General features: G+C 47.6%; 8 protein-coding genes across 8 annotated transcripts; 4 read left to right on the top strand and 4 right to left on the bottom strand.

Moving 5' to 3' along the window:
* Window positions 1-740: 740 nt before the first annotated feature.
* On the top strand, window positions 741-3,033 carry MCYG_03271 (conserved hypothetical protein; the record flags this gene model as incomplete). Its single annotated transcript, XM_002847719.1, has 7 exons — window positions 741-948; window positions 1,001-1,512; window positions 1,618-2,006; window positions 2,164-2,191; window positions 2,309-2,586; window positions 2,733-2,926; window positions 2,972-3,033. The coding sequence occupies 7 exons, from the start codon at window positions 741-743 to the stop codon at window positions 3,031-3,033; spliced, it is 1,671 nt and encodes a 556-aa protein (XP_002847765.1).
* Window positions 3,034-3,901: 868 nt separating this feature from the next.
* MCYG_03270 (60S ribosomal protein L8) lies at window positions 3,902-4,883 on the top strand (the record flags this gene model as incomplete). The annotated part of the gene is made up of 4 exons (XM_002847718.1): window positions 3,902-3,913; window positions 3,954-4,028; window positions 4,110-4,619; window positions 4,683-4,883. 4 exons carry the CDS (start codon window positions 3,902-3,904, stop codon window positions 4,881-4,883), a joined length of 798 nt encoding a protein of 265 aa, XP_002847764.1.
* Window positions 4,884-5,650: 767 nt separating this feature from the next.
* On the bottom strand, window positions 5,651-8,517 carry MCYG_03269 (spindle pole body component alp14; the record flags this gene model as incomplete). Its single annotated transcript, XM_002847717.1, has 4 exons — window positions 5,651-5,689; window positions 5,754-8,121; window positions 8,191-8,399; window positions 8,461-8,517. 4 exons carry the CDS (start codon window positions 8,515-8,517, stop codon window positions 5,651-5,653), a joined length of 2,673 nt encoding a protein of 890 aa, XP_002847763.1.
* A 1,686-nt stretch (window positions 8,518-10,203) lies between these two features.
* MCYG_03268 (protein kinase domain-containing protein) lies at window positions 10,204-11,547 on the top strand (the record flags this gene model as incomplete). Its single annotated transcript, XM_002847716.1, has 2 exons — window positions 10,204-10,711; window positions 10,775-11,547. 2 exons carry the CDS (start codon window positions 10,204-10,206, stop codon window positions 11,545-11,547), a joined length of 1,281 nt encoding a protein of 426 aa, XP_002847762.1.
* A 611-nt stretch (window positions 11,548-12,158) lies between these two features.
* Window positions 12,159-14,036, bottom strand: MCYG_03267 (epsin-1; the record flags this gene model as incomplete). The annotated part of the gene is made up of 4 exons (XM_002847715.1): window positions 12,159-13,480; window positions 13,536-13,756; window positions 13,830-13,899; window positions 13,964-14,036. 4 exons carry the CDS (start codon window positions 14,034-14,036, stop codon window positions 12,159-12,161), a joined length of 1,686 nt encoding a protein of 561 aa, XP_002847761.1.
* Window positions 14,037-14,763: 727 nt separating this feature from the next.
* MCYG_03266 (anthranilate synthase component 1) lies at window positions 14,764-16,661 on the bottom strand (the record flags this gene model as incomplete). The annotated part of the gene is made up of 4 exons (XM_002847714.1): window positions 14,764-16,085; window positions 16,166-16,239; window positions 16,297-16,445; window positions 16,572-16,661. The coding sequence occupies 4 exons, from the start codon at window positions 16,581-16,583 to the stop codon at window positions 14,764-14,766; spliced, it is 1,557 nt and encodes a 518-aa protein (XP_002847760.1).
* A 470-nt stretch (window positions 16,662-17,131) lies between these two features.
* On the top strand, window positions 17,132-17,993 carry MCYG_03265 (uncharacterized protein; the record flags this gene model as incomplete). Its single annotated transcript, XM_002847713.1, has 2 exons — window positions 17,132-17,634; window positions 17,702-17,993. 2 exons carry the CDS (start codon window positions 17,132-17,134, stop codon window positions 17,991-17,993), a joined length of 795 nt encoding a protein of 264 aa, XP_002847759.1.
* Window positions 17,994-18,202: 209 nt separating this feature from the next.
* MCYG_03264 (WD repeat protein) lies at window positions 18,203-20,326 on the bottom strand (the record flags this gene model as incomplete). The annotated part of the gene is made up of 3 exons (XM_002847712.1): window positions 18,203-19,870; window positions 19,930-20,159; window positions 20,233-20,326. The coding sequence occupies 3 exons, from the start codon at window positions 20,324-20,326 to the stop codon at window positions 18,203-18,205; spliced, it is 1,992 nt and encodes a 663-aa protein (XP_002847758.1).
* Between the last annotated feature and the right edge of the window lie 102 nt (window positions 20,327-20,428).

The raw sequence follows: 20,428 nt of genomic DNA, 5'->3' as shown, positions 1-20,428 counted from the left end.
CTCTCTTCTATACAAGCTTCTACACAGACGCTGCTTAATCCCAAATTCCTCAAACCAATCAATGCACCAAGTCCTTACCACACAGTCAGGCAAGGGCCATGAGATGATGATCAGGTTAGAGAGCTGCGACACAGAAGCGCCATCCCTCGAGCAGGAGATCAAGAATCATAAAGCACGATCCCAGCGGCCCTTGGGCCAGAGTACGCCAGCGGTGGGTCGACGTGCTGAAGGCTTATATACAACCTTCTTGGTATATTTTCTCCTCTTATTCCTTTTCTACCAGGAGTTTATTGAAGGAATAGTTATCGTTGTTGTCCAATAGTAATTTCTCTCCGCCATCTTAATACTCTCAAAATGCTTTCTTGGTCACTTCAAAAAGGGCTCTTTGGTCTTATAATTAACTGTAGCAGATACGGCTGGCCCCATATTCCTTTTCCTTTACCCTAGCTTCCTTTATCCGAAAATTATGCACATGGGTTTCTCCTGATTTACGAGTTTGAAAAAAGCAATGAAATTTAACTAGCGATCGCCCAACGCATTTTTGTTATGTGCAGACATCGACTCTACACATTATCTATGAATCAGAGAATTCCATCCGTCCCAGGCCTGGCAGAATATATATCGTTCGTAAGTTGGTTCTATATAATAGTTTTATTTTCCCCAGGCTGACTGCGCTCCCCTTTCTACAATTTGCTTGATACTTTTCTGCATTCTTTGGTCCTAACTTTGAGCCTTTAATAATGGTTAATTCTGGGAGAGTGGTCAGCTTCTCTAGGGAAAACATCCAGTGTCGCTCCCCACATTATTTCTGCTTGGGTATTAAGGATGGGCGGCTCGAGTTTTATACGTCTCTCCCGGAGTTCGACGGTTCAGTATTCACTTCTGAATTCGGCAATTATCTCGCACAAACTATAGGAGTCAACGTTACCCATTCGCCCCTCTTCGCCGGTATAATCTCCCTTGCTTGTTTAATATATCATCTACTTACATAGAATACTAGGGGACTTGGACTATAAAGGAATACAGCCTCCAACGGGAAAAGACTCGCCTCCTGGCTCAAAGAGGCGCCGCAATGACTATACCAAGTTCGAAGAGTTAGAGAGTGTGGAGATGATACCCCTTGAAATAGGGAATAGGGGGATGGTTGAGGCCTACTACGAGTCTGCATTCACGGCCTTCCAGCAGATTAACTGTAGCCAGATAGCCAAGGCGTATATCAAGGTTATCGAACCATACAAGCAAGTCAAGCATCCTTATAACGGAGGACGAGGGGCTCGTGGAGAGAAGGGAGACCCAGAGGAAACGAAACCAGACTGGTGGCCAGCAGGTGTTACCCACCGAGACCCAGATCACTTGAAGAAGCCAGAACGGATACGCCTTCTTATCCATATCTTCCGCAAGCTTGGACAGACATATGGTATCACTACTAATATGCTAGAAGAAGCTGGGCGTAATACAAAGAGCCAGATAAAACCCTATGAGAAACTCGATATCCTAGATGAGATTTACAAGGTCCGAAGGGCAGAGGAGTGCTATGAGAGCGGTGAAATAGGTAGGCTTAGATATAAGCACAAAATATATATGAGGCTGACATCACTATAGACGCAAATACTATAGTTTATACAAGAGACAGAGGCCCAAATAAAGACCCGCAAGCGACAGATAACGCTGACTTGGAAAGGCCAATCGAAGCCCAGAATACAAGGCATCGAATGCCATTACTATCGCCTAGCCATGTACCATGCGACCAAGCTGGACAAACACAAGATATGGGAGAGCAAGGGGCCCCTCAATTACCGTCGTATAGTTGCGTTGAAGGACAACCCAATTATATTCCAGGGCCCCTACCCTACACGTACCCCGGGTCCTATACCCCAAGGCAAGACTTTGACAACGGTTACTTCGAGCACCATACTGGAGGAATTTATTCAAGCCCGCCGGGCGTTATGGACCCACTGCAAGTCTCTTATCTATAATATGCGCCGCAAGTCTATATATAATGCAAAGTAATACCATACATTTCCTTTTAGAAAAGCTTGTGTATATCAATAAAATCTTGCGGGGTGTATTCTGGGCATAACGGGCGTTGTCCAAAACCGTTTAATATAGAGCAGAGCGTCAACAAAACCTCAGATAGAGGGTTAACTCTGCTGCTAATCCCAGTCCAGATATTCCCATTGCAGAATGCAATGTATGATGTACTCTAGCCTGGTGTACTGTCAACTAAGATATAAAAGGAGCAATACCCTATATCTATGTTTCAAACCTCGATTTATTTACCTTAGCAGCGAATTTATCCTCTTTTTAGATTGTCCAAACTATGTATAGTCTGGATCCCACGCTATGCTTTTTTTATCGGCTACTCCCTGATTACAGTACGCAATCACTCGGCGACAACTTTACTGGGAAAGTCACTATTGAATGGATGTTCCTGGGCAATATACAACTAGAGAATTTACCTATGGAGACGGTGTTCTCGTATATCGACGGAGTGCCAGACAAGCTGCCATGGGAAAAGGTGGTTCCTATACATGATATACTCAAGGTGTTAACGCCAGGGTCTGCTACCGTCATTCGGTTTCCAGCGTATGAATCTTGAATCCTAGATATTAAGAACCGATATACTAACATTTGGTAGTGCTATCATGTTTCCTAGAGCAGCCCAGGGCGAACAAGCTGTCCTGTAGGTAACAGCATATCACAATAGTAATGTTTACTAACGACTATATAAGGACACTTACTATAAGAGACCTGTATCCAGCAAGCGGACCCAAGGTGACTGCTCCATGGAAGCGGCTAGCACTGCTTGACCAAATTCCCAGAGGTATAGACGCGCTATTCTTTAATGTGATGTCAGACTCGAATTGGAATGTTCCGGCACAAGATATCTTACAGATCGCGAAGAAGTGGACGCCCCAACTGGAAGGTATGCGCCAATTTTGGTCTCAGTTTAGTATGATATATTGCAAAGACCTCGATAAAAAGGAGGATATCCTTGTTGTATTCTTGAAAATATGTACCAAGGCATTCTAGCCTTGATCTCCTATTGTCCCCTTATTCTCGGAAATTCCGGGCATGTGGCTTTGACATTTTCAAGAAGACGCGCGCTGTGAATCCTGTATAGGCAGCTTTACCTCTGATATATACAGGCTGTGTGTCAACATTCGGGTCTAGAGATTTGTTAATCAAGACTTCCGCACCCAACATGACAATGGATATCCAAATTCACCCAGTTGGTAGCTGCTACTTCTCTATTGTCCCCCCGGAGACCTGGCACAACCCGCTGAATGTGGATTCTGTGGTTTGGATACTGATGGGTGATGGTACTTCAAAGAGTCATTATAAAGGATTGCAAGATCAGTAAGAAGAAATATTCTTCCGGAGCCCCCGAGTTAGTGTCAATAATATCGGCCATTATAGCCTTTGGTTATTCAACCACGATACAAACAAAGCTCGATGTTTAATAAATTTTGTTTCTTTTTATTTCAACCGCGAAAATATCACGTGAGATATAGTCACATGACTAGGGCTAAATCTTGACATCGGCTTTCGGATAAATTATTTTGCGTAGAAATTCATCACACAAACAACTTTTTTTTATATTTCGAACTTTCAACTTCTTCGCTTTTTCTTCATCGCCAGAACAACCAACGACAACGGGAAAAGATCCTAGACAAAATGGTAAGAATTCAGCATCCTACGTGAACCTCAGATCCTCTCTCGACCTCCGTATGCCCCTCTGAGAGCCCGACTCGAAGATGGGAGTGTCCTGTCGACAGGTCTCATTCCGTCACACCGTGCTCGACTTCTTGCAAGTCGGTGCAGGAGGCGTTGACTTGGCTTGAGGTAATGGGAGTTTGCAGAGATGCGACGACCGTTACCTCTTTAGAGATCAAAGAAGATGCGATGCTTAGTGAATGCATTTCGCTAATGTCCTCTTTTCTCAATGATAGCCTCCAAAGAGTGGAAAGAAAGTTGCTGCCGCCCCCTTCCCACAGGGCAAGGCTGGCTCCAAGAAGGGCCCAAAGGTGAGTTTCTTCCCACCCCAAACTATGCCGTCCGTTCCCTTAATCAACGTGAACATGTTTTGTATTAATTGTTTTGTGCAGAACCCTCTCATCGAGAAGCGCCCACGCAACTATGGCATCGGTCAGGATATCCAGCCAACCCGCAACCTTAGCCGTATGGTGAAATGGCCAGCCTACGTCCGCCTTCAGCGCCAGCGCAAGGTCCTCAACCTCCGCCTCAAGGTTCCTCCAGCGATCGCCCAGTTCCAGAACACCTTGGACCGCAACACCGCCGCCCAGGCCTTCAAGTTCTTGAACAAGTACCGCCCTGAGTCCAAGGCCGAGAAGAAGGAGCGTCTTCACAAGGAGGCCACCGCCATCGAGGCCGGCCAGAAGAAGGAGGACGTCAGCAAGAAGCCATATGCCGTCAAGTACGGTCTCAACCATGTTGTTGGCCTCATCGAGAACAAGAAGGCCTCTCTTGTCCTCATCCCCAACGATGTCGACCCAATTGAGCTCGTCATCTTCCTTCCTGCTCTCTGCCGCAAGATGGGTGTCCCATACGCCATCATCAAGGGCAAGGCCAGACTCGGAACCGTTGTCCACAAGAAGGTACGCATAATCCTTTATATAACATGTTACTTTTTTGCATTCTCTAACCAGTCCACTGTATAGACTGCTGCCGTCTTGGCCATCACTGAAGTCCGTGCTGAGGACAAGTCTGAGTTCGCTAAGCTCGTCTCTACTATCAAGGAGGGATACAGCGACAAGTACGAGGAGGCTAAGCGCCACTGGGGTGGTGGTATCATGGGCGCCAAGGCCCAAGCCGCCATGGAGAAGAAGCGCAAGGCCGTTGAGAACGCCATCAAGATCTAAATAAACCTAACCCGTCTTAGCTCTTGTGTCAAACCACATTAGGTCATGGAGTTTTTTAATGTCTCGGTTCGGATATGGGAATGGCATTCAAAAAGTTCTTCTTTTCTTTCTTGCAGACGCGAGCGAACTTGACCTCCCAGGAACACAGAACGACCTGCGTGAGTCCGGTGTCTCTCCTAGTTGTAGAAATGAGACACACTTCTCGCCCTCCAAGGACCTCATCTTGCTACCAAAACCTCTTCCCTTCCTGCCTCTTGTTTTTTTATAATAGTTTTTTGCATCTTACATATACCCATGTTAATGAAACGAGGTCAACGGTTTATGAAGACAAGTGGATGCCAATAAACAAGTCGTAGCAATCGTAACTCCTTTATACTGATGCAATTATTGTGTTGAACCTTCCAATCTTCACTCGAATATCTCACATTTTTCAAACGTCCAGGTAAAAGAAAATCTGACCTCTAATGAGTTGGCCATGGGTTAGCCACCCTCAAGGAACTATAACTATATTCTCAAGCCATAAAAGAACATGAAATGGAACAATAAAAAGGGAAGTGCAGAATATTAATAACAATCAATTCCACGTGTTCTGCCTATACCTGCATCATATACGCATCGAGAACCAAGATAGAAAGGGAAAAGAGCCATGCGGAGAATATGTCGAGAAATTAAATTAGCAAACTGAATGGGTATTTCATAAAACAAGCTAGGAAACAGAAGAGTGAGGAAAAGCAGAGGCCAGCAATGAGGACTCCAAAGGAACAACGTTAGTGTGAAGGAGGAGGCCTTGACAGACCTTGTCTTGCCTAGGCATTATGTATGTGTTAGCTGGTCATTTATTGAAAAGGGAGTGTAAAGGGGTCAAATTACCTTCATTTGCTCGATTCTAGCCTTAAGCTGGCTCGTCACTTCCGCTGCTCTCTTCCAATTTTCCGATGGTTCCATTGATACGGTCCCACTATCGCCAGTTGGAGTTCGCGAGGTCCTTGGACTGCCTCTGCCGGAAGAGTAAGAGGAACCAGCAGGGGGGCTAAATTTCCTGCGGCTGGAGAATCCACTGCTCAAAGCAGGGGAAACCATGCCGGTGTTCTCTTTCTCTTCACTGGGGCTTGAGGAGACAAAGCTTCTTGGCCGTGAGCTTTCGAATCGAGATCCCATGTGAAGGCTAGCACGAGACGGGGTGCCATTGACGCGGTGTAAATCATCTTGATAGATACCTCCGCTGTCGCTAATGCCCATATTTAAGCCCATGTCCGGGATGGTCATCGGGGGGCTGGTTGCACCCGCTCGCATAGCTCGAGAAAGCTCTCGTTTCAGTCTTTCAATCTCTCGCTGCTGTTTCTGAACACTCTGTTCTGCAGTCTCCGCATCGCCTCGTGCTCGAACGAGCTGAGTTTCCTTAGCCTTTATGCTAAGGACGTCCCGCGTATGATCTTCTATTAGCTGAGCATTTTGATTTTGGAGTTCATGGACTTCAGACGACAATCTTGATCGCTCTGCACGCAGATCCTCAGTTAACTTGGATAACCTGGCATTTTCAGCTCGAAGCTCCTCCAGCTCTGCTCGTTCAATCGCGGATAAACCAGTGGGTACCTGTGCAATTGGCTGCTCCTGCACAGGCGCACTTTGTTTGCCTATAGGACGACCGGCTAGACCCCTACCACCACCACCAATTCCAAATTTGGGAGGAGGAGGAGGAAGAGCTGGTTCCTCTAACGGAGGTGATACCACACGACGTTGCGGGGAAGCAGCACCACCTGGACCAGCCAGCTTCGCTTTCAACTTCAACCCTGAACCTGGTGTGGCAAGGCCACGAGGGGCCCCGATTTTAGGAACGGCTTTCTTTACCGGCGCTGGTGAAGCAGGGGGTTCTGATGCGGCAGCGGGGGCTGGTTTTTTCGCCAATGGTTTTTTACCAACTGGCTTCTTTGCAGGTGTAGCGGTAGTCTTTGGTGGACCTATGATGGGCTTGGGTCTGTCCTTGGCTTTGACCTCTGCCGTTTCAAAGTACTCTTTGATTTTGGTCTTTCGAATGTCATCCAGCCCATCCAAATACACATTCATTGCTCGTTCACCCATAATCTTCATGAGAGTTCCCAAAATCTCTGCACCACCTGATCGAGTAACTTCACTTGAATCTGTGAGAAGTTTTGTTCCAGCTTCAGCTATTAGCTTGACTTCTCCTTTTGAAGGCACATCTCTCGTAGAGCGTAGACAACGGACTAAAAATTTGAAGGTTTCCTGTTTCACCTGGGGATTCTTATGCTTCAAGAATCCAAGAATATCCTCCAGACATTCGCTCAAGCTTGTAGATAAAAACACGGCATCCAATCCCTGGCCTAATGCAGCCGACACGGTGGCCTTCTTTTCCTTGAGTCGTTCCATCATAGGTGGCATCACAACAGAGCGGTATTTGGCAAATCCTTTCCGAAGTCCAGTTGCCATAGCACATATACAGTTTGCTGCAACTGTGACTACTAGGACGTTCGCGTCTTTCATACATTTTCCAAGGCCAGCGCACAACTCGTCGAAATGGCCCTCCTTGATTCTTGGGACATTAACGACTTTGTATAAATCGTCCAGCGCGTCCTTCCGGTCTTTCCACTTGGATGACGCTAAGTTTTGATGCAGGTCCTTTGGTGCCATTGCTAGTATGTCTACCGCTTCGACCAGGTCAAATACATCGACTTCGCCGTCATCCTCTGGGTTCTCGCCTTCCGCCTCGGCCGTTCCATCTTCGGCACTAGGGTTTGCACTCGCCTCAGCCATGGCTGCTTGCTGTGTGCGAGTAAACCGCTCCTGTTTGGGTGGGGGTTCCTGCTTCACATTTTCAAACATTTTCTCCAGGTCCTGCTGTTGCACTGGTTTTAGGTCGTTCCAGAAAGTAGCTTTGAGAGCCTCTTTCAGCCATCTATATAGCTCTACTGTCAAATTCTGAGCTTCTGCTCTCACATTCTTGTCCGCATGGCCGAAAACCTTTGCGAGTGACTTGAGAACCGGTTTTGTTTCGACTGTCTTGACTCCATAGTTATGGTATATAGCGGTAAGGGCTGCTAGAGCGGCAGCAATAACTTTTGGTGTCTTGTGTGAAAGGGCGGCGATGAGCTCTTCGATAACCGGCTCTGGCTTGTCTAGTTCAATAAAAAGTAATAGCGCTTCGAGGGCACTTGCCTTAGCTGCAGGACGTGTCTGAGGGAGACCCTTTTCGATTATAGGTGCGGCCGTGACAGATCGCGTCCTAGTAGAAGTAGGAGAGAGCCTGTAAGCCCGCATACGATTTATACGTGTGGGGTAAGAGTAAGCTCACCTGTTGCATGCCTGGTAGCCAGAAAACTGTAAAAAGGCGCAATAGGCCGCAAGACCCTCCTGCTGGGCAGCAACATTTGTGTCCGCGACAACGCCCTTCCAGATTGATGGATCTTGTAAAAATGGTCGAAAAACAGGAGCCTCTTCATCAGGAGATATCTCGAATTGTTTCTTGGCCTCTTCGTAGCCTTCTTTCCGTACTTTCCAGATCTAATAACAACACACCCGGTGTCAATTGTTTGCTGCATGCAGGCTGCGGAATCGAAATTACCTTGTGTGCAAATCTTTCGGGAAGAGGGAGAGAGGAAAAGTCCTCTTGGTCGGCCATGGCTTTATCTGGTCAGAAATGTCTATAAGAATGTCTTGGTTCACACCCTATGCTGAAGCATTCACCCATTAGTAAATAATAATAGAGACAAGAGGGGACTCTCCAAAATAGCAAGGACAGTCAGGGACTCAGCAAGCAACATATCCAGCTGGTGACATCACCAGCAACATAAACTATTATCATACCTATCTAGAGATACAATATGAAAGAAGAGGTCACTCTTTATGCTCTTGATGGTGGGATCTTGGAGGCGCGCGTTGTGTATGCCCGAAAGTGCCCTAAATAAATAAACAATAGAAGAATCCACTGGTTAAACAGGGATGGGAAGCAGCTGATTTAACAGGTGAGATAAGTAGAAAGCAGGATAGTCTCGGTGATATCAAGAAAAAAGGGTCGTTAATCCATGAGTTCTGGTCTATCACTGACAGCTGTAAGGGAAGAAAGAGGAAAATCGAGGGAGTCGCAAAAAAAAAAGTGTGGAAGTGTGAAATTTCCTCTTTTGGTCGAGGCAGCAACAAACACTTTCTTCTTTTCTCCATCACCAAAAAACAGGCGATTCGCCAACCACCATCAACATCATATTATCTGTTTATTTACTTATCTTTTTATTTATGATTAACTTATATCTTCCATGGTTCGTGCTTACTTTTGCTTTCATTGCAGCCACTAAACTGCTAGCAAGGATAAAACTTCATCTTATCGACTTCGCACGGCCAGCGACTTTTGCTACCAATGCATGGACGGGCCGGATATATATCAAGGGAGAGCGGTATTTAAAAGGGGTTTTCTTGCGTGGATTTTCCCACCAAGGACTACAAATTAGATCCTTATTGTTTATTAACAGAGACCTAGGAAAGCCCGCATTCTTGATGGCCAACTAACTAGATATTCTGCACACTTTCAGGACTATTATATATATTGAGACAGGACCCAGATCCGCAGTACCCAATCGATATCACATTAGATACCCCCTAAGCAAAGAAAGGACGCTAAGCGGTTATGCCTCCCCATCTCCTGCGAGGTGTCCATACCCAATTACTGGTGCTTCCTTGAGATATTCTTCAGATGGCCATACAAATTTCCTCAAGGTGTTGTCTGCCATTTCAGGATCATGTGTTGCCTGTACGGATTCTAGACCTGCCATTCCCTTGACGTAGCTGTGGCGGGCAACGCGAGTGCCCTTAGCTAATTGCTTCTCATTTTATAACACAGAGCAAGATGCCATCTCAAAGGGTCTTTCTGACGTTTCCACCAATCTGAAATCAGGCATGTTAACCCTGAGCCACTCACTCTCCCGATGTGCTCGGAAGGCATCCAAAACATCTTCCGCGGCATGACACTGGGCGCAGCAGAATATATTCAATGTCCCCAGTGGGGCCCAAAGCAAGGCATATCAGACATGGGTTTCCCATACTAATTGTGCCCAAATTAAGGATATCTAGTTAGGTGTTGGTGAATACTTGGTGCTTAAAGGGCCCCGAATCACAGCAGCAGATATATCACGTGATGGATGCAAGTTCTAGTCATTTTCGTATTTTCTCCTTGAGCCAAAAGAGGATATCAAACATCACCATGAGGGGGATTTCCCGTCCAGTGTCTAGGTTCACTCTTTTCCAACAACGAATATGTTCGCTTGTACATCCCTCGAGATATTCACACCGATTACTTCCTTGGCAACATGTAGCAATGCACTGTCTGGCTACACCTCCAGACGACGGCACCCCTTGCACATACCGACGGATTGAGGGCGTCGAGCGGTTGGAAAGATATAAACCGGGTGGCTACCACCCAATCCTTCTTGGAGATATCCTTCATGGCCAGTACGAGGTTGTTCAAAAGCTAGGCTTTGGAACATATTCCACAGTCTGGCTTACATATGACCAAAAACGGTCAGCATACGTTGCTATTAAAGTCTGTACCGCAGATGCACCGCTTCGGGAGGTTGAGATTCTACGTACTTTAACCAAAAATCAGACTAATCACCCAGGCCTACCCATTCTTCCGGTAATTCTAGATGATTTTGAACTCCAGGGTCCGAATGGCCGCCATCAATGTTATGTGACCCGTACGGCTCGTAGCAGCGTGGCAGGGGCGAAATATTCCTGCTGCTTTGAGATTAGCGTTGCGCGTGCTCTTGTTGCACAGTTGATTTTGGCAGTTGACTATATACATAGCCACGGATACGTTCACAGTGGTATGCTCGCTCACCCAGCTTACATCAGTATAGTAGAGCTATACTAATGTAGAAAAATCTTAGATATCCATCTTGGGAACATACTTTTCCGTCTTTCATCAAGCTATGATCAATTCTCTCCTAAACAACTATGTAAGCAGTTCGGCGAACCTCGCACAGAAAGCCTTATACGGCTTGATGGGAAGCGTCTGCCTCCAAACGCCCCCATATATGGAGTTATACCCGCCTGGCTAGGAAAACACGCAGATCAAGTTCGCCCCTGTGAAGCACACGTTCTTCTCGGCGACTTTGGAGAAGCCTTCAATGCAAAAACCGAGAAACGATATGGTAATGACTGCCACGTTCCTCTCCCCGTCTTGCCGCCAGAAGTGATTTTTGAGCCCGAAAAGAGTCTCTCTTTCTCGTCTGATGTTTGGGCTCTGGCCTGTGCTACATGGTCTATTTTTGGAATGCGGTCGCTTTTTGATGGCACACTTGCAACGCAAGACGATATAGCTTCACAGCAAATCGATACCCTTGGGATATCATCGTTGCCATGTAAATGGTGGACCGAGTGGGCAGCGCGTCATCAATACTTCGAAGAGACAGGTCAGCCTCACGGAAACCGCACCGTCTTTCCGCCGCTTGAGCAAAGCTTTGAAGAGGAGATACAGACTGTTAGGCGGGAGGAAGGGGTAGAAGAATTCGGTGAAGAGGAGAAGGCGGCTGTTCTAGCTATGCTTCGCTCAATGCTTGTATTTCAGCCAGAGAAACGAGCTTCGGCAAAGTCGGTGATGGCTTCGGAATGGATGATGGATTGGGGACTACCGGCACTAAAATGTCTTCGGAGGGACTGATCCAAGAAGCAATTTCCCATGATTATACAACGATGATAGGTACGGGTATCTGTTTGTCTACTGCATACATACCAACAGGGACCGGACCAGAAAAGGAAGAGAGTGTGTTCCCTGAGAAAGAAAGAAAAAGTCGAGACTTTTGACACCAGAACCCTAAGATTGACACCCAAGATAGGAAGACGAATAAGATTATAGGTAGACGTATGCGGGGATATATAGCATAGAAAGGGAGGGAGAAGGGCCAGTTTGAGGGCAAGGGAAAAGTTCATATTGGGGAACATGATATCACATAATTGGAAGAAAGTGGTGCGTGATGAAGAAACACAGGTGGGTGAAGTTGAAATGAGAGCAGTCAAAAAAATAAAACCAACCGGCAGCATAGAAAGGAGGCAAGAGAAGAAGAAAAGGGGCTGGCTCGGCGGAAATATCTATAAACAGTCGAAATAGTAATACTGATCTTCCAATATTATCATATCACCGAAATCAACGTGATTTCCACTAATCCAACGGCCCAGTCTTACCAGCCAGACCAGGCATGCAAGACCATGTGGGAGGTGAGAAGTAAAAATCAAAGAAACGCATGCCAGCTCGGTCCATAATACACAGGGGAATCACAGGTCAATAAGGTTATTACTGCCCTGCTGATTCGGACGCGCAAATCCTTGCTGCGATCCAAAACCAGCATTGTTCTGTTGCTGAGGAGCACCGGTGAAATTTTGGGAGAGGAACGGGTTATTGCCTGTCCTAGAGGCTTGGAGTTGGTTAAGCCCAGACCCAGCAGAGTTAACAAAAATACCAGGAGCGGTATGTTGAGCAGGAATACGTAGATCGCCTACGTTACCGAAGGTATCCTGGCCGTCACCGGTAGCAAGGAGGGCGTTTAGACGAGCGTGTTGTGGGTTTTGATTGATTTGTTGTTGGTTACCCATGGGCTGCTGCTGCTGCTGCTGCTGCTGCTGCTGCTGCTGTTGCTGAGGCGCGTGGTAGTTCATGATGGGGTTGTTAAATTGAGCTGCGGTTTTCTGTTCGGCAAGGGTGTTGAGAGATGGTGGCCCGGTATTTTGCACCTGGGATTGTTGAGCTTGGGCACGTGTGAAAGAGGATGCGAACGGGTTGTTGGAGCCAGTGGGTGCTGGTTTCAACGCATCAGCCGGCTTCTGCTGGTTCATAGCCCATGGGTTATGGGAGCCAGGCTGAAGGAAGTTGTCCTGCTGCTGCTGCTGCTGCGGTTGTTGCTGTTGACCAAAAAGATCATTACCATAAGGGTTACCAGCAAAGGCTGTTTGTTGTGGCTGTAGCGTAGGTTGTGGCTGTAGGAAATTCTGCTGGTCGAATGCGGTTGGTTGTTGCTGGAAACCGTTTGGAAATCCATTTCCAAAGCCGGTCTGCTGTGGCTGGAACCCAGTAGGTTGTGAATATTGGTTATTTAAGAAACCAGTAGTCATTGGTTGTTGGGCATCAACGGGGTTGCCAAACCAGTCTACGGCGCCTTGCTGCTGGTAGCCTTGATTATAGCCAGTAGGTTGCGGCTGGGCGGGCTGAGGAGCCGAGTCGTCAAAGAGAGAGGCAGCATTGCTTTCCTCAAGCTCTCGTCTCCGAAGCTCCTCCTCTTCTTTGCTCAGTTTGATAGCCTTGGCAAGTTCGTCGTCCTCTAAGTCTCTGGAAGCGTTCTTTTCTCGGCGTTTCCGATCTTCTTCTGCTTCATATTTACTTGCCTCTATTGCGAGTCTGTATTCGGCGTCTTCATCATCAGTGGGGCGTTGTGGGCGCTCGCGTCGTCGTGGGCGGTGTGTCATGTCGCCTCCCTCGATGCCTCTCATGCCGTCGTCCATACCAGCGAATCGTGACTTCCATAACTTTCTATCAGATCTTTCGCTTCTCAAGCGGTCTTCGTCAAGGAGCAAGGATGTGAGTTCCTTTGCGGCCACTCGGACTACGCACATTTGTTAGCATGATTGAGTATCCCCAATATACGTATGGAAGCATACCATTCTGGCCAACATCGCGCCCTTCTTCATCAATATACTGAAACTCTCGGAGAGTTTTAATGATATAAAGATTCTTTGTCGCCCAAGTCACCACCTGCTCCGAGCCTTCGTGAAGGCAATAATCAACAACCTTGAGAGATTTCAAAACATGACGCCAATTCTTTCCTTTGTCGTTTAACCGCTTGTCCAGCATCTCCACAATTTCATAGAACTCATTAGGACTATCCAGAGACATAATATTAGTCACAATGCCATTTGAGAGGATATTTACTGTCAAAAAAGACATCACCATACCTGCTGAAAGTTAGAGCGGCAATTTCAGCCATCTCTGTGCCCGTTGGGCCCCAAGGGTCGTTACTTGTAGCTACAGAGCATATGTTAGCCCCGTGTAAACCAGATAATTAAGGAGAACAACAAGGGCAGCATACCATTCCGGACCTTTACCTGTACTGTAGAATAGCCCTTGGTGACATTCTTCACGCTCCTCACAACTTTCGACATCCTGACGTCAAACTCTCCGGCTTTATTCGGGAACCGGACGACGTAAAAAGAAGACCGTTATAAGGCTCGGGATGGTCGCTATATCGTGTATTCGCAGTAACTATTTGCCACAATGTCGTTGTAAAGGGATACGATGGCCGGAGGTGTGCGTCGTGGCGTGAGTTAGGTAGTAAGGTAGGAGACGAGCGCCTCCAGAAAGCCGGTCTATTTTCACACCGTTAGCTTCCAAGTAGAACTCCTCAAGATAGGAATTTCTCTTCTATGCGAGAACAGAAATAAACAGATGCCTGTCTGTCAGTTTCATTCTTCTTCCCCCTCCCCCCAGTGAAGAGACGGTTCACTCGATATAAAATAACTTACGTAGTCGGGCCGCGGAGCGAGTTTGCCAAGACAGAGACGCCGCTGGTTCCTTAAGTGCGAACCTCGTAGGCAAAACAACAACAAGGGTAAACAGGAGATGTCTTGTAAGCGACTACAGAGGCAAACAAGCAAGGATCGAAGAAGATATCGAAGACGTCGAAGCTGGCGATGAAGATGAAATTCTTCCGAGCGCAAAAACGCAGTAAAAAGTGGCTGATGCGTTGGGCGGGGTGCTGACTAAGCTACCCAGCCACAGAGAGACGAACAAAATATAGAAAGATAGAAGATGGTAGATGGATATGAGGATAGATGGGATAAGTATAGGCAAGGGACAAGATGGATTGAAGCTCTATGCGACCTATGTGATCTATTTACTGGCATGCTCCTTCTCTAGGGCGAGATACCGCTCCTCTGCCCCCTTTATACACTGGATGTTTGCGCCTAGTTTGTTCAAGGTCTCGACATATTCATCATAGGGATCAGAATCAAAGACGATGCCACCGCCGGCCTGGAGATAGGCGACGTTGTCTTTCAGCACCATTGTCCTGAGGGCAATGCATGTATCCATGGCGCCGTCGACGATCTCCTTTCCATCCAGACTGCTGCGGTTGTATCCGAAATACCCAACGGCCCCGGCGTAGACACCACGTTTCTCTCCTTCCAGCTCGGCGATGAGTTGCATTGCTCGCACCTTGGGGGCGCCACTGACTGTCCCGGCTGGGAATATAGATCGGAAGGCATCGAACCTAGTCTTGTCCGGTCGTAGGACACCAGATACCTGGGACACCAGGTGCTGGACATGGGAGAACTTCTCGACGACCATGAGTCGGTCGACCTGGGTCGTTGCTGGATCACAGACGCGGTTCACGTCATTCCTGGCCAGGTCGACCAGCATGACATGCTCGGCACGGTCCTTCAAGCTGCTGCGGAGCTCTTCGGCAAGGCTCTCGTCTTCCTCCGGGCTTTTGCCTCTTGGAACAGTGCCGGCAATAGGGTGGGTAATGATCCTTCTTGCCTCCTCTTTGACGAGAAGCTCGGGGCTGGCACCCACGATCTGGAAGTCGGCACAATCAATGTAAAACAGGTACGGAGACGGATTCACAGATCTCAGGTGTCTGAACAGGTTAAATGGATGGATCGTCGTAGGCCGGGCAAGCCGTTGAGAGGGAACAGTCTGGAAGATGTCACCCTTCACGATGTGCTCCTTTAGTCGATGAACGTGGCCTTCGTAACCGGACTGACCAATATTTGACGTGTAAACCTGGTCAGGCTTGATTGGAGGCTGTGGAGGAAGTGGCACATCAGGATGTAACAGCGTTTGAATCGTCTTCTGAATCAATTCATCTGCTTCCTTGTAGGGTCCTTCTATGTCTGCTCCCCCTTCGGGGACATGCAGATACGTTATCACCCTGATCACCTGGAAAAAGTGGTCGAATGCGATGATGGTATCAAACAGCATAAACAGCGACTCGGGTATGCCTAGTATATCCTTCATGGGGCGAGCAGTCTTGGGCTCAAAGTACCTGACGCAGTCGTATCCAACGTATCCAATTGCACCTCCAGTAAGCGGCGGCAGCTTCAGTCCCGGAACGGTTGCAACGCGATACTGTGAAATCTCCTTCTCAAGGAGTGGCAAGGGGTCACATTCCGGTCCATGGCCAGGGCCGGATACAAGCACCTTCTTGGGATCTAGAGAAAAAAAAAAGCACTCAGTATTAGCTATGAACATATCCACACCAGTAAACTGGGTGTACCATGTAAGGACGTACCGGCTCCAACGAAGCTGTATCTGCCAATCGTCTCTGTCGTCGCCGCACTCTCGTAAAGGAACGACCGTTTCGAGCTTCCACCAGCATCCCGTTAGCTCTCTATCCACAAACCCACAGCCAGATCAACTCACTTGGCAGCAACCTTGAGATATGCGACTGTGGGAGTCAGAAGGTCTGCTGGTATCGAAGCAGTCACCGGGACGATGTTCGGTGCGTTGGGTGATCCCTTTGACTGCGAGAGCACATCCCTCACTGTGTCAATGGATGGTTGAATAGCAGCCTATACACATCCAGGTCAGCATCTTAAGTCGGTTTCATTCGACAATCCCAGCTAGAATATTTCAGGTTATTTCAGCCATAGCGTCACAGCTATGCGTACTAGTGGGGCGGGAAGAAGTTCACATACTCTCGGAGCCATTGTGGAAGCGTAGAAGAGATGTTTCTTGTCTTTTTTCTTTCTAAGAATAATCGCTTTTATCCAAAACGTATCCTAGGCCTGTCTTATATGGGATCCAAGGCGGGACGGAGGAGGAGAAGTCGTTGAGTCGCGGGCCGGAGGGAAAGAAGAACGTCGAATTATTGAGGCTGCTGCTCGCCCCCAGCTAAATACAACACGTTAACTAACTTAAGGCGGGACCAGCCCTGAACGGCGAAATAAAAGCTATAAATACAGATACACAGCCCCGGCGGCCACTCACCGAGCGAGAATCCTGCATCGTTTAAATATTAGCGGCATCGTCGGATCTTTGGGTTGACAACTTTCCATTACTCCCCCCCGGTGCATACCATAATATGGAATATATGTCATTGGTCGTTTAATTTACACAACAGCAACAAAACGGTTGAAAGTCAAACACTCGCCCGGAGTAGGATGAATTGAACAGATCAACAAAAAAAAATTACATATGCAAGACAGGAACAATCTGAGCCAACAGCATTCTCTTTCTTTCTCCAATGTTATTATCCATGGCAAGCGGATGCTCTCCACAGGCAGGCTGCACGGAGATACCTATCAAACCAGAGTGCATCGAACAAGGGTCATGCTTAGACGTTGGCGAGATACGAGAAAATTTACGACTCCTCATCGACCTGAGCTTCAGGCTTCCATCTCAGGCAGTCCTTTCGTCCCAGGATTCAGATATCTTTCGTGGCTCTTGCTCGGCGCTGGAGAAGGCGTTGACTGCGCAGGCACAGGGATGCGATAGCGTGCAGCATCAGTCACCTGATGGCGTGGAATCGTTAGGAGAAGTGGTATCATCAACGGGAGGTCAAGTGGAAGCTGCCCGTTCGAATAAAAAGGCTCCGCAGAATGATCGTGAGCTCTTGATTATACTGGACCGTCTGACGAGAGCAAATGAACACTTTCGGCAGCGGCGAGTCGAACAGAATCGGATCCAGGAACAGTATCAAACAAGGTGCGAGAAATTGTCAGCCCGTGTCTCGGAGCTGGAAAACGAAGTGAACTCGCTGTATGCAGTCGATACCCCCTTACCCGCCCCCTCCCTTTTTTATATTACCCGCTAACAATCCACTCAGTCATTACCAGGTGTTCAATAACACCATCGAGCTAGAATGTATGCGCGGTACCGTTTCTGGACTGGAAACCTGGCTAAGTCACTGGAAAAGTCAGAATGATAGCAGTTTCCATCTAGATCCAATTCTTAAAAGGCCATCTAAACCAAAAGGCAGGCGCTCGAAGTACTTTGAGCAGATGGACAGGCTTGAAGAGCAGAGGGATAGTCTGCTAGACGGGTTGAGCGCCTGGATGCGAGGATGGAACGATGCAACCGACGGGTTTCGGGCTCGTTCAATGGACAAGAGTCGCTAGGGAGATCGAACACTTTTCAACTCTCTCTCTCTCTCTTTCTTATACAAACAGTGTATTATTAATCTTGTCTATTAGTGGTTCGTGAACGGACGGGAGAGGGGCTAGGCGGAATTAACTGGCTGTTAATTTATACATTAGAGGGTTCGCAGGTTCCTTTTTGAAGTCGATATTATCGTTGTAAATTAATAATTGCAATCTAAATTTAATTGTTAGTAGGAAGCTAAGCGACATAGAGGGAAGTGAATATAATATACCTTGCTACCAAAACCAAGCGCCAATTTCTTTCCATCGCTATCCCACGAAAGGGGCCGATCAAGTACGGATGGGATGCCATTAACGGCACCATTGGTATCATCCTGGCTCGATTCGTCCTTAGTTTCATCGTTTGGGATGGGCCAGGTCGCCATCGGTGTGCCTCCACGCTCGACGTTCCAGATAAATAACTTATCATAGCTGACAGCTGCAATTGCATACCCATCGGGGGAGAAAGCAGAAGATAGCGCTGGCAGTGATGCGCCGAGGAAGAGGCGGTGGAGACAATTTACTGTCTTTGAGGAACAATCGACGCTCCAAATCTTGATCGTCTCGTCCATGGAGGACGTAGCCAGAATTAGTGCAGGATCCTTTCCTGTTCCGTTGACCAGGGTTTGAGAATGGGAATGGGGTTTTGGGCGAGGCCTGAATTCCAGGGATGTAATTATTCCGTGGTGTGCAGATTCAACTTTTATATCGTGGCTGGGTATCCAAATATTAGAGGTCGAACTAGATGTCGATACAGTAGCAACTACACTTGACTCCTTCCATTGTGTTGACTTAATCAGCGTCCATGGCTCCTGAGAGTATTCTTCCCAGCGGAAGGTTTCGGATAGCTCGATTTCGTTGGTGACGCGGAATCGGTATATAGCACCATCCCCACAAGCATATACCTCGTCATCTGCAGACCATAAGACCTCGTAGATTGCACCGTCGATAAGTTGACCGTTGACGTATTCAGTAGTTGATATCTCCTTGTCCCACATGAGCAGCTTAGACCGACTGCCATCAGAAACAGTAAAGATAATGCGTTCCCCATTCTCGGACCATCTTAGCCCTGATACCAGTCCGGGCATACATGGTAGGGATTTTGTCATCTTTCCTCGTGGGCTATAAAGGCCAACAGCACCCTCAAAATCAGAGTACGTTGCAACAGCTAGGATGGCGCCCGATGGCTCCCATTCCATAGCTGTGACATTCACAGTATTAGTTAGTATCTCATGGCTCGGCGAGCTCAGCGAGCGCTGCCCCATAAGTTTCCAAAGTCCGCAATATGATTCTGCACTAGCTCCAACTAAAAGGGAGTCGCCGGGCCGCCAGGCCGTTTTAATCACATGGTTATTGGCACCAAGATCTAGCAAAGCAGTGTCGGTGGTTAAATCGATAGCTTTTGGTGGTGCGATTTGAACTCCAACGCTCTGTCCATTTGTTAATGTGTATATAGGAGTGGGCGGTGCGGACATCCCCACGTCTCCGTCAGCATCCACTACCACTTCAACTGCGGGTGACGATGGCCTGGAAGGAGATTTCGGAGACTTTGACTGGGATTCTTCAGGCTGCTTATCAGCCCCTATGGGCGTGTCGGGATGCATTAACGTATCCCCATCTTCATCGCCTCCCTCACCGGTTTTGCGGGCGGTAAGATCACCTTGAACGTGCCCATTGGCCGTGGCCTCTGGCGCGGATTTTCGAGAGCCAACGGTCTTTGGAGACGAGGGCATGGATACTCCCTCACCAACAGATCCGTTAGCTAGGTCTTGCTTACCTGCTGCCTGCGGCGAACTAGGTTTGTCCAAAAGAGGCCCAAAAAAGGGTGTTGGTGCCTCGGGTATTATATGTCCATTCTTGATATAGCTGTGAGTATTGGATGGTCGTTAAAGCCTGTATCATTGGATAAACTTACCTGATCTACTGATCGCTCGAGATCATGATATTGAAGGCCCTTTTGTACTAATGATACAAGCGCATGAGATTGTATGTAAGGTGCAAATGGTAGATTTTGTGGATTGGGATTCCATGCCCGTTGAAGCATGACAGCCGCCTCTCCATGTCCTAAGACGTGGATTAGATTAGCCGCGAACGTCCATTGCCACGTCGACTTGATGTTCAAACAAACCTGATTCTTGCAGATATCTATACAATCCCAGCAGTGTCAGTATTCGCGACTTCCAGTATATTTTTTCCTATACGTGGAGACGTACGTAACGTCGCGAAATGGGACAAAAAACAAGCAGGGAACCGTGAACTGACCTCCATATTAAATAATTTACATGGTGAGAAGTGAGCGCGCCACCCGCCATGGCGATTTTTTGTATACCACGGTTAGGTCAGTGATCAGATATTCCAGTGAAAAATGAATGTTGACCATATCAGTCACAAAAGAGAAAAAAAAAAAAAAAACT

This window comes from Microsporum canis, genomic scaffold, assembly GCF_000151145.1.
Source record: "Microsporum canis CBS 113480 supercont1.3 genomic scaffold, whole genome shotgun sequence".
Classification (NCBI taxonomy): Eukaryota; Fungi; Ascomycota; class Eurotiomycetes; order Onygenales; family Arthrodermataceae; genus Microsporum; species Microsporum canis.
The sequence above is the reverse complement of the archived record's forward strand: the minus strand, read 5'-3'. Positions and strand labels throughout refer to the sequence as shown.